Source organism: Podarcis pityusensis (assembly GCF_964106645.2).
Source record: "Podarcis pityusensis genome assembly, chromosome: 5".
NCBI lineage: Eukaryota > Metazoa > Chordata > Lepidosauria > Squamata > Lacertidae > Podarcis > Podarcis pityusensis.
This window is the reverse complement of record NC_138032.1, coordinates 41,110,272-41,122,735: the sequence shown is the minus strand read 5'-3', so window position 1 is coordinate 41,122,735 and position 12,464 is coordinate 41,110,272. Positions and strand designations below refer to the sequence as shown.

The following is a 12,464-nucleotide window of genomic DNA, read 5'->3' as shown; positions in this document are numbered from 1 at the left end:
CTGGTGGTGCTGTAGAGGGTGGTGCATGGGGTGAAAATAGGTCACACAACATCACTGTGCTGTCAAATGATTGGCAGGTGGTTGGCCCCGACCATCTGCCTAACATGGCCCATGGGAGGTGGGGGAGATAAAGATCTGGTTAGCTGACCAGATCCAGTTCCCCACCCCTGCTCTGGGGGAGGGGATGTCTCAAAAAACTGGGACTGACCATCTTTCACAATTAATAATGTACAGTGGTACCTCGGGTTAAGTACTTAATTTGTTCCGGAGGTCCGTTCTTAACCTGAAACTGTTCTTAACCTGAAGCACCACTTTAGCTAATGGGGCCTCCTGCTGCTGCTGTGCCGCCGGAGCACGATTTCTGTTCTCATCCTGAAGCAAAGTTCTTAACCTGAAACACTATTTCTGGGTTAGCGGAGTCTGTAACCTGAAGCGTATGTAACCTGAAGCGTATGTAACCTGAGGTACCACTGTAATGTATTTCTTTTGGGGCTGGAATTTGTGACAAATCACTATTCCATTTTCCTATCTTTTAGTTTTTCATTGCCTATTTCAAATAATCTTTAAAAAAATATATTTTCAGGATCAGACCGTGCAAACAAACAGATTCACAATTGAAATATTCATATTATCTTTTCCAGCCAGTAGATCCTTTCCTCGCATGCATCTGCAAAGCTAAGGAACTACCCTTTAGTACAGGATAAACATTTGGGTCTCTGCTCCTCCCACTAAAACGAGAAACTGTTTTTCATTCTTGGGTTGGAGTTTCAGTTAAAGTGTCCTGGTTTTGATTAGAAAGAGAAGTTCTTTTTGGAGTGCGAGTACTGATTTAATAGAAAATGAATATTTGTGAAGTGGAATATATACATGTGAAAGGGGACAATCTCTTTGTGCACAAACGAAAGGTCATTCTGTGTCCCTCTCTGGAATGGCAAATGGTTCCTACCCTCCCATTCATTATGCCCTTTCAGAATCATTTTCTGTGCCAGAGAGAAGGTTCCCAGAAGTTTTCCTTCCATGAGCTCTTTATTCAGCATTTTACCCACTGAAATTCACATGAGGCTACCCCTACATTTCAGTTTTATGATTTTTGTTTTCTTACAACCTCAGCCTTGTTCCGCCTTATAATTCATGTTTCAAACTGTGACGATCTCTCTGCACAAGCTAATTCATACTCCTTTGGGGTTGCTGTTTTCAAGCACTCTGTTTTAGACAAGAGCTGGCCTCTGATTTATCTGTGAAATAAGATAATGGCTGCTTAATGATTCTCTGCTTGGTGGTGTTCCCTTGGAAACATGAAGTCTCAAGCCTTTCAGAACCTTTTGAGAGCGATTTTTGTCATAGTTGGCAGCTGGCCCTTCTTTTCCTTACACTTGAGAAAGCTCGCTCCCAAGTCCTCCTCTTACTGGTCCCACAAGACTCTTATGGAAAAGGTGTGCGCATTCGTTAGAGCATTTCTGTCCTCTGAAAGAAGCAGATAGAGAGATGTGGAATATTTAAAGCTACACATTCATAGATCATTATGTGGCAGTATTTGGTTTGCAATGCTGATCCGTGAACACTGACAGAGGGAAACCCATGCAAAGAGAGAAGGTGAGCCATAGGGATCCACACATTTCACAACAATCCTATGGCACTATGTGAATGAAAATAAGAACTTTTGCATGTAGAAGGCCCTGAGTTCATTCTCCAGCTTGCGCACTTTTTATTTATTTATAAAAAAAGGATTAGACACCAGGTGATTGAAATACTTCAGCCAAAGATTCTACACAGCTGCTGCTGGCTGCCAGTCAATGTAGACCAGAGCTTCCCAAACTGTGGTTCATGTACCAACAGTGGTTTATGAGCTTCATTCAGGTGGTCTACAACAGCCGAAAAATTGGTCCTCAAAAATTCCACAGCATCAAACACAGGGCGTTACAGTTGCTACAATGGGCACAAAAGTCAGCAGTTTTTAAGTGGTCCATGTTTGGGAACTATTGGAGTAGAGAGATTGAAGATTGACAGGGCTGAGCCCTGGAACCTATCTCCCTGTAACTGTGCAAAGGAAGCTGACATTTTTCACTCTTTAAACAACCTCTGCCAGTCTCTAGTCACTTTGGCAGAATCTTAAATGCCATCTTGTTTGAATGAATGGCACAATAGGTTAAAGATACAGGGCTTAATGGTTTAGTAGCTCACTAGGAACCAATTATGTTTCATCTATCTCCATTTCTTTATTCAGTGTCTGTTTTTGTTAATTGTGCAAAACCAAACCAAAACACTCAATCTAGAATGCAGTGGTGGAAGGGACCTTGGAGATCTTGCCAGTGTGGCATAGTAATTAAGAGTGTTGGATTAGCACCAGGGAGACCAGGGTTCAAATCCTCACCTAGCCATGAAACTCACTGGGTGACCTGTTAAGAGTAAGTGAGAAAGAGCCATTCGTTTCCAGAAACTGTGAGTATATTCTTGAAGATTCTTGAAGCATCGAGGTGCAAGTTTGTTTACTCTACAGCACTTAGAAATAGCTGTGGAGCACTTATCTGCGGACCTGCGCAATTCCTGCAGGGGAGAGACTACTGAGCAGTGTGTAGGCAGCATGTAGGCCTGAAGTGTGCCTTACTATCTGTGTGATAGTAAAGTTGTAAATAGTCTTCTACCGACAAGACTGTCAATGCCTTTCGAGTAAACAATGCTTGGCTGAGCTTTACTGCTTCCGTGAGGGTTTAATTGCCATCGGCTGTGCACAACTTGATCCTTTCAACACGAAGCTCTGCAATCGTCCCTCTGCTATGCAAGAGAGCTAGCATACACGCAAGGAAGTGTTGCTGGACCACCTTCAAGACTTGTGGTTGGAGATCATAAAACTTCTTCATGACCTTGGGCCAGTAACAGTCCCTCAGCCTAACCTACCTTACAGGGTTGTTGTGAGGATAAAACGGGGAAGAAGAGAGCCATGTACATCACATTAGGCTCCCTGGAAGAACGATGGGCTACAAATGCAATGCAATGCAATGCAATAATTAAGACAAAACCATCTATTCCAAATGTCATGCTTAATACAGGATCTGCATTGCAAGATACCACTATGCATCCTTGACAGATAACCATTCAGCCTCTGCTTAAATATCTCCTGCGAACGAGAGCCCACCACTCCTGAGCCATCCTGTTCCACTCTTTTACATCCTGTTCCACACCTATTACCATCAGGAAGTTTTTCCTAAACTGAAATATGCTCTCTTGCAATTTTCACCATTGGTTTTAGTGGAGCAATGGGGACAAGTCTGCTCCACCTTCTGCTTGCTGCATGATCTCCATAAGAACTGAAACTGTGCTCCCAAGATGATGTAGTGCATTTGTAGTGTTCCTACACTTATGACTGATGGCAACCAGCTTTGTCAGTACCGACCCATTTGGGAGAAGGCAATTTCCTAACAGACAATCACCCCAATAGGTAAAGATGGCAGGACCTTATGGACAGCCACATGTATACAGTCTCCTCTTGTATGTAATGATATCAGGATGGGACTAGCACGCATTGCTTGGAACCATGTTGCTTTTTTAAAATGCCACTACAATAATTAATTCATTTTCCTTTGGCTCCAACTTTTAAGGAATGATTTGAGCAATTCATTGGTTAAGAAGTCCCCTACGGTGCAGAGCAGATAACCCCTATTTACTAATTTACTTTGATTTATAGAACACTTAATCCCTCAAACTCTGGGGAGACATGTTCAATGACCTATTTAAATACAATCCTTAATTCATTTACCCTCATAATAGCTTTGTGAGGAAGGTCACATATGGAGAAGGGGGCTGAGTAATAGCTGTACTACAGGATTAATCCCAGGGGTTGCTCTCCTTGCCAGCCTGTCTGCATCCAGGTAACGGGCTGCAGATTGGCATAGCAGAAAAGCAGACTCATAGAGGAACTGGCTGAGAGGAAGTCCCATCTGGAGGAAACAATCAGCTCTTGCATTTTCTGTAGTTTATTTATTAGTTCAAATGAAGTATTCTTACTTGTTTGACTCCTAAGAAAGTGATTCAGCAGTAACTTGCCCAAAGCCACCCAGTGACTGACCTAGGATTTGAAATCCAGGTCTGTGAACACATTGCATTTTCTTCTATAATAAATGGAGATTGGGTTTCCCCCCCCTACATAGTCCATATACAATCAAGACCTAATGCTTATATTTTTGCCCCTGAAAAATTCTCCTTCGGAATCTGGTTTCATTCTGAAAAGAAAAGTTCACTGAAGATTGATTCTACATTACCTCGGGGTGTGTCTGATTGAAAACCGATGCAGACAATCCCAGGAATGGGAAGGGCCCATGAGGAAGGCTGAGGCAGCTGCCTTGGAATGCCAAGACGTGGCATCCCTGTGGGCACCCTGCCTGCCCCTGGCAGAGAAGTGATGGCGGCAGCAGCCAGAACCTGCTGCTGCTGCCGCTTCATGAGCACTTCCATGCAACCTAGCTTTGGGAGCCGAGGTGGCAGGGACACCTTCCCATTCTGTATGTTGAGGCTAATTGCAGGGAAATCTTAGTTCAGCACTACGGATAGGTCAACATCCTCCACCACGCTGAGGGCAGCAGGCTAAGTTCGCAACTGGAAGTAATACTGTGTAGCACGCACAACTCTGTTGTCCAACACCTCTGTACTGTTCCCCTCCAGCATCTGCCACTTGAGGCAGCTGCTTCACTCTGCCAAATGATAGGGCCAGCCCTGCTCACTGGGTGACCTGGAATGTAGTCTCTCTCTCTCAGTCAGCCTAACCCTACCTCACAAGGGTGTTGTGAGGATAAAATGGGGGGGGGACCATGTACGTCACATGTAGCTGCTTGGAGTAAGGGTGGGATATAAATGCAGTACTTGGAAACAGGTAGCGGAGATGTTCAAGTGGTATATTTCTGCCTAGATTTTAATGAGGTTTCAGCGTCTGCATTTTACAGCGGCTGTTCTTTGCCCTGAGCTAAGGGCTAAAGTGAGGAGGAGTGAAATGAAGAGTTAAATACCCATTGATTGAGGTAACTCTTGGCAAACAAAACAAAAGGGGGGGGGGAGAGCAGAGAAGGACAGGATGTAAATGACCATGTACTTTCCCTTTGAGTCTCATTGGCTACCAGCTCCTTTGGATGAGCTCACAAATGGTCCTTCGTATTATACATTTAGCAAACACAATGGTTATCGTTCTGAGCATGCCCAGTAGAAATGCTCCGGGGCCAGCAAACTGTGAACAAACCTGTTTGCACTGTACAGCCAGCGCAGATAAGCCCTAATTGTTATGCAACTCCTTAGCATAAGCTCCTGGCATGCCTCATATGATTCTCTTGTACTAAGTCTGTCCAAAATAGCAACAAGAAAGCATGTAACTAAAGACACAGCAGGGGTGTAGGAATTCACACAGGCCTTGGATATTCTAAAGGTTGAACAGCTCCTTATTCCTTTTTCCAAAAATGCTAAGCATAATGTATTTTCTCCGGAGCTTCTTCAAGGTAAGAAGTTTTAAAACTTTTTAAGTGTGTTTCAAGGTAAAAGAAAACTTGATTTCCAGGGGGACTGGAACGAAGCACACTGTGTGTGTGAGCTCAATTCATTATTAGATACGATTCTGGAAACTGGTTATCTGCTGCATGAGTTAACCGATAGATAGATATACTTATATTTATACCACATCTGGTTTTTATGGCAAATAAAACTTTATGTGATTTTGTTTAAAATTAAACTTTGTTCCTCCAGAGAGTGAAGACGGAGAATAGCTGGCAGAACATTTAATCAGGCTGAGTGATTCATTGTGCTAGTGATTCATTCCACTGCAATTCATTACTTTTGTGCTTACTTGAGACTTCTCCCTTGTATTTTAAGCAAGTGCAAGTAAACTTCAGAACAAAAGTGTGTTTGTCTGTGTGGACCCCAGGGTTGTGCATTATTATAAAATAGCTTTGGAGATACAAGGAATTCAGTATTGGGGTGATACTTCATGTCTGAATTTTATCAAGAGTGTGACCTTTTTCTTGCTCTTCCTTTGCATTCTGATTCTCCAGGGGGGTAATCAAGCATTTTGTCTTTATGCCTGAGAGTGAACTGGTGCAAGTCAAGTAGATCCTCTTTTACGGTAGATGGCAAGAACCATGGCTTGTGGAGAAAGTGATATTTAATCACAAGCTCCAAGCTGACATCGTTGACATGCCTTGTAGCCTGATCCTACGGTGCAAGTCCCTCCAGGTTCCATGGAATTTACCTTCCAATTACTGTGCAGCCTTCGTTCTCCGTGACAAATTCCATTCATTTACAGATAAATCCGCAAACGGTATTTCACCTGCTTTGAAAAATTAAAAAAGCGCCACGCAGAGTGCAGAGTGTACAATTTCAGCTGTAGCGTGAAACTGTAACTAATATAGGATACTGTTCAAATTTGCTGAAAATGGATTTCTGCCAGGTTAAACAGGGAATTTAGCCACGGTGCCAAGCATCCAAGTAGCCAGACAAACGTTACAGTAGAGTGGAGGAATTTCTGCTATTGTACCTTTGCTCTCCTATCTCTCTTTACAATCCCTTGTATTTACAGAACAGAAAGGCACAACAATAGTTCAGACAAGTCTTCAAGGGTGTGAAGCACTGATATTTTGCAAGTGCACAACCACAGCACTGGCAAATGCACCCTCTGGGAAGCTGGTTCAGAGCTTGTTGTGTTGATTGGAGCGCACAGATATGCCCTTGGGCTGATAGCAAATAATATGGTTGCATTTGGACAATTCTACACATTATTGAAGGCACACTTGGATTTCTTACTCTGAATGAGAACCACAAGCACCCCTGGCTTTTTGATAGGGGTATTTACATGTTACAGTTTTTGCATTCACAGGACGATCTTACCTGCACATCCAAGATAACATGTGAAATGTCAAAGGTAACACGTGAAGTGTACTTTTCAGAAAGAGCAACAACAAAAAATAAGTTTTTAACTAGGACAGCTTGTCGTGAATCAAACCTTCATATGAAAGGGTGGGGGTGCATACTATAAAGTATACTTGGTGCAAATGTTCAAAACAGTTGGGACAGATGCAATTCCAGGAGAACCTGGTTGTCTGCAGTTTGCATTTCCTACAATGGCTGCTTCACTGGATGTGCGTTAAAATTAGTCAGTTTTTCAGCAGGTTCCACAAACAGAGTTGCCACTTTCCCCCCTGAAAGCTTGCTGACTCTGAGTCAGTGAGAGCAGAAGAACAGGCAGATGTTCACCAAGGGCAGCTTTTCTGATCATGCAAGGGAAAGGCAGCATCTGTTAATATTCATGTTGCTGAAAAAGGCATGAGCTTCCTTGTCCACTAACAAGTGGAAAACTGATCCACAAATCATATAACCTGCAGTATCTACATTATCTCTATTAATCCCATGAGACCGAGGCCCTTAAAAGATCCAGTACGGCAGTTTGAGTGGTTTGTGTACCTGAGCTTGCGGCATCACCACTCCCTTTCACAAAATGGGAAACAGTTTGTGCCTGTGGTGTACATATCCCAGCACAAAGTGCAGTCCAGTTAATCACCCATTTTATATTTGTAGTGTGATATCCCAGCCAAAAGAGAGGTGAGTTGTTTTATCATTTCAAGAAAATCTTATTTCCACACTATGGTTAGAGGGAAAAGACTTCCCTAAAAATATTTTGTCCATTCACTTCCTCCCACATGTATAGCAGAAATAACCAAGAATACATCCTTTTAAAAAACAATCAAACCTTGGACTAGTACTTTCGTTTGTTTATAGCAACAAAACTCTCATAATTCCCAGAGTCAACATTTTGTAAGCAGTAATGTCATCTCATGGCTCTCCCCTAAGATTGGACAATTATTATTTTTATAAGCAAAGAAACATGATTTGTGTAATTCGGTGAATCAGATCAACACAGTCTAATTCCCAATGCATAACTGTTCTATGTGCTCTTCACATGGATCTTTCTTTTAGAGAACAGTATACTACTCCTCCTCTGTTCATAGTTTAGGAAAGTTTTTAATGTTTGATATTTTAGCGTGTTTTCAATATTCTGTTGGAAGCCGCCCAGAGTAGCTGGGGAAACCCAGCCAGATGGGTGGGGTATAAATAATAAATTATAATTACTATTATTGCTACACTGGAGTGGCAGCTGCCATAGCATAGCAGGTAGTGTTGGAGCAGATGCCACATTTCTGACATTCAGTTCACAGAATCATTATCACTGGAAGATCCATCAGGCATTTAGTAAAGCTATCATACTGAATGGCAAGACCATCCACCCAACATGCCCCCATAGGTCAGGTAATGCTATCCTTGGTCACAACATGTCTGAAAACACCAAGATCCTGAAAGTACAGACCAAACATAACACAAACAGGGAGTGGGTGCACTGTAGAAAAGTGTCTGTGGAGCAAACAGCTGTATGCAAGAGAAACAGGACACAGCTAGGAGAGACCAGGGACTTCTTACACATGGATGTACACAGACATTCCACCTCTAGTCAATCTGACCTGGGAAAACTGTCTTCCCAAGTTCAAAGTTCGTGATCGGCCAGAGCTAATGCAGCGGCAAAACCCACCCACTGAGATTTAGAAAGGTTTATTATTGGGGAAAGGGGAGGTGGGATTCCAGTACCTCTCCCCGCTCCAAGCCAGACAGCTGATGGGGGTTTGATAGATTCAAAGAACATTGAATGGTACTCTTGTAATATTTGTTGTGGGGATGGGATCTCTGGTAACTGCATTCTGTGACTGAAGTTCACCTCCTCTCCAACACTGACATGCATGTTTTCTTGTTATTCCTGCAACATATTTTTATGCTTTCAAATGATAGTATGTTATTGGAAGGGGTGGCATAGATATATGAATAGACTTTAAGAAATGCCTTTCCCCCCTCAAGTTAGCCTTTTGAAATGTCACTACGACTAATCTGTTAGGACCAGTTACCATAATAATATCGCTCAATACACCCATGTAAACCAGAATAGGTTCATTCCACGATGGGAGGGGGGATATATTAGGTTTGGCTAGTTTTAAATCAGTTTAAAATAAAAGCTACAGTTCTGTTCTGTCTTCATTGTATACAAGTTACTTTTGCTGCATAATTTGCCCATAGTTCTCTCTCCATTGGGTAAAATGGGAACTTAAAAGCCCTCTAGCTTTAAAACTGCCAAGCCCATTTTAAACAAACTAACAAAAGAAAAAACAATGAATATTTCCATTTTTAAAATAATTTCAGTCACCAAAATGACAAGTTTAAGATTCTTTTCATAGTTGGCAAAAAAGAAAATAAGAAATGATCAGAGACAGACACTCCCATTCGTCTAATTTATCCATCAGATTTCTTTGAAATCCAGAGAGCTTGTACAACTCACCAAATAAATCCTCCATACTAAATTTTAAATTGATGGAACAAATCATGTTACTTTTATAAAGGGCAGCAGAACTTCCATGCTTTATAAAGTTCCACTTGCTCATTTGGAGAAAAAGATTGTCCTAAGCATATTTACCTCCAATTAAGTCTCATTAAAATAAAATAAAAATCTGAATAAACATGATTAGGAGGGTGGTGCTTGTAAAACATTTTGTTAATGTTAGAGATCCAACTGGAGTCAAAGGCAGGACAGTGAATAACTTTTTTTAATAATGCAGAGATGCTTTCAAGTAAGTCATACTCAGCATAGACCTATTGAAATTAATGAACATGACTGAGTTAAATCTATTTATTTCAATGGGTCTACTCTGAGTAAAAGTCAGTTGATACCACCCACCCTAGGTTTTTAACTTTGGAGTCCTTAAATCCCATTCTCCAGTTTATGTTGAGTACAGATATGAGTAATCAGGGGTTAATGTTCTTTAATGGCTAGAGATGTTTTCCTGATAGTCTTGAATGTCTGTCAAGCCTTGGAAGGTGACACTCTCCAACCAGAGCGGAGACAGATAACGTTTTTTTGGTCCAAAGCCTTTGCATGGTCCCACTGCAACCCCTCTGGAAGCCACATGCCAGCAATGGATGTGGCCCTAAGTGAGTGTGGCCAGGCCACACTCTTACACTCTCTCCCATCCATGCAGGCGCACACACAGGCAGAGGAGAGATATGTATTAGCAGATTACCCCTATTTAAACCTATGTCCTGTATTCTGAAACATGCCAGGGCTGGAGTATCTGCAAGTACAGAAAGAAAACTTCTTAATGTAACACAGGAAGGCTTTCAACGGCATGCTGAGTGAATAAGTGAACTCTGGGAGATTTTAAAAGACATCTAGACGGGGAAAATAATAATAGCAAAAGGGGATGAAATAGGTGGGAATAAGGACACACATTCTCTGCTCAGCCCCCCAGTCTGGTATGCATAACTCCTTACAAGAGACACGCGAAGTAGCCAAACCTATCAGAGGCTCCAACTAATACTGCAGTGCTTTCCCTCCTCTAGGCCAGTGCCATTTTTAATTACTACCCTGGCGTATGCTGAGACATCAACAACATCAGCAGTACTGAGGAGCAGATCAGAGCAGCCCGGAAACAGAAAGGAGTGCTTAGGTCTGCTCTATTTTTTTCCAGGTGCATCAGAGCAGATGGGACTGTTCCCTCCTCATACCTGAGCACTCTGATCTGCTCCTAAGCACTGCTCACCATCACCTATGCTGGAAACACACTGGTTTGGGAGCTGGTGGGCCTTTTACAAAGGTCTGGTGGGTTGGATCAGGCCTCTTCAGACCACTCCTGAGGAGCAGATTGAAGCCGTCCTGAACATTGACTGGCAGGGCTGCCCCAGGTTGCTCTGCCCCTAGAGGAAAAACAGAAAATGCTCCTTCTCTGTGCAGCAGAGGAGGTGGCGGCCTACAAGTGCAGAAGGAAGTGGGTAGCGTGCTCCTCAGAGGCCGGCCTTGCCACCTCTCTCAGGTGCCTGGGGCCTGCTACCTTGCCTCATGAGCAGCCTACTGACTGGGTTCAGGGAGCTGGAGAGGAAGGGAAAATGCAATCAGGACACTGGAGAATGTTGTGGATAGATCCCTGCCATACAAACATAGGAAGGTGCTTTATACCAATTCTGACCACCTGTCCATCTAGCTCAGTATTTTCTGCCAGCTTCCGATGGTTATGGTCTTCCGGTTCTCCACACTTGCCCTGCATCTGCATGAGCACCATGGGCCAACCCAACCCACATTTCCTGTCTGCCTTGGTAGCAGGCAGTCTTCTGTAGCAAATGGACATTCTGCTGAAGAGCAGACCGAATCTGATGTAGAAGTCCTCTCATCCCACTTTGGCCTGTGGGCTGGAACAGAGGCCACATTCACAACATATATGTAGATCAGCATCACTTTACACAGTTATAGCTTTTCCTATAGAACTCTGGGAACTGTTGTTTGTTAAAAGAGCTGAGTTGTTAGAAGACCCCTATTCCCCTCAAAGAGCTACAATTTCCAGCGCGGGTTAACTGTCAATCCCTCTTTACAGGCAGCCGCGACTGTTTAAAGTGCTTTATATGTATGGTTTGAATGTGGTCAGAATCTAGACAAGGCGTGCTTTTAAACTGCCTTTAAATCTGGCTCTAAATCTTGCTCATTAGCAATAATCCACACAGTTTGCTCTATAGCTGAGCATTGTCCTAGTTCAAGAACAGAGTGGGCTGCAGCTTGATTACTGGGGTAATGTATAGGGCAGCATACTAAGACCACTGTTAAGAGGCCCACCTCAGAAGGGTTGTCTGGAAGGAACTTCGGCAAGCGAGTGGGTGCCACAAGCGCAGCAAACACTTCTTTTGAGTTTGGGTGGGAGTCCAAATAAGCGATTTATGAAGGGTGAACTTTGTACCTTTAGATGAGGAGCATTAACTTTCAAATATCATGTTGCCAGCCCTTCTCCAACAGAGGGTGAATTGCAGCACCAGCCAACCCACACAAGTTCTGGATATATTGTTCAGCTTCAAAGATATGAACATAGCTGTGTGTGTGTGTTCCTGTTAACAGTTCATAGTGTTGCATTCAGCAAGCTAGTCTTTCCATGGGGGCGGTGAGCAACAGGAAAGCGGGCACTCCAACAACACGTCCAGGGAACACATCCTGCAAAGTTTTGAAATGCCAGCTTCAAAACATAGAACTTCCTTCCTGAAACAGGAGGAGGAACAGGCGTGTATCTTTATAGTTTACGAATCACCTGCTAGAATCATAGAATCATAGAGATGGAAGAGACCATAAGGGCCATCGAGTCCAACCCCTTGCCAAGCAGGAAACACCATCAGAGCACTCCTGACATATGGTTGTCAAGCCTCTGCTTAAAGACCTCCAAAGAAGGAGACTCCACCACACTCCTTGGCAGCAAATTCCACTGTCGAACAGCTCTTACTGTCAGGAAGTTCTTCCTAATGTTTAGGTGGAATCTTCTTTCTTGTAGTTTGGATCCATTGCTCCGTGTCCGCTTCTCTGGAGCAGCACAAAACAACCTTTCTCCCTCCTCTATGTGACATCCTTTTATATATTTGAACATGGCTAT

At 43.0% G+C, this 12,464-nt stretch overlaps 3 protein-coding genes across 13 annotated transcripts in view; 2 read left to right on the top strand and 1 right to left on the bottom strand.

Moving 5' to 3' along the window:
* KLHL6 (kelch like family member 6) overlaps nucleotides 1-12,464 on the top strand; it is a 252,558-nt gene that overhangs the window by 78,353 nt on the left and 161,741 nt on the right. The window lies entirely within an intron of this gene.
* ARHGEF4 (Rho guanine nucleotide exchange factor 4) overlaps nucleotides 1-12,464 on the top strand; it is a 155,743-nt gene that overhangs the window by 11,656 nt on the left and 131,623 nt on the right. The window contains exon 1 of one of the 2 annotated variants that reach the window (XM_081008393.1): nucleotides 5,321-5,477. The exons of the other annotated variant lie outside the window; for it this stretch is intronic. Within the exon in view, the coding sequence (XP_080864519.1) occupies nucleotides 5,439-5,477 (39 nt within the window). The 5' untranslated portion in view covers nucleotides 5,321-5,438. Of the gene's footprint in view, nucleotides 1-5,320; nucleotides 5,478-12,464 lie in introns of those variants that run through there. 2 annotated transcript variants of the gene reach the window in all.
* GPR148 (G protein-coupled receptor 148) overlaps nucleotides 1-12,464 on the bottom strand; it is a 110,777-nt gene that overhangs the window by 72,742 nt on the left and 25,571 nt on the right. Inside the window, exon 3 of one of the 10 annotated variants that reach the window (XR_013987189.1) lies at nucleotides 833-1,464. The exons of the other annotated variants lie outside the window; for them this stretch is intronic. The gene's annotated coding sequence lies outside the window, so the exon portion shown is untranslated. Of the gene's footprint in view, nucleotides 1-832; nucleotides 1,465-12,464 lie in introns of those variants that run through there. 10 annotated transcript variants of the gene reach the window in all.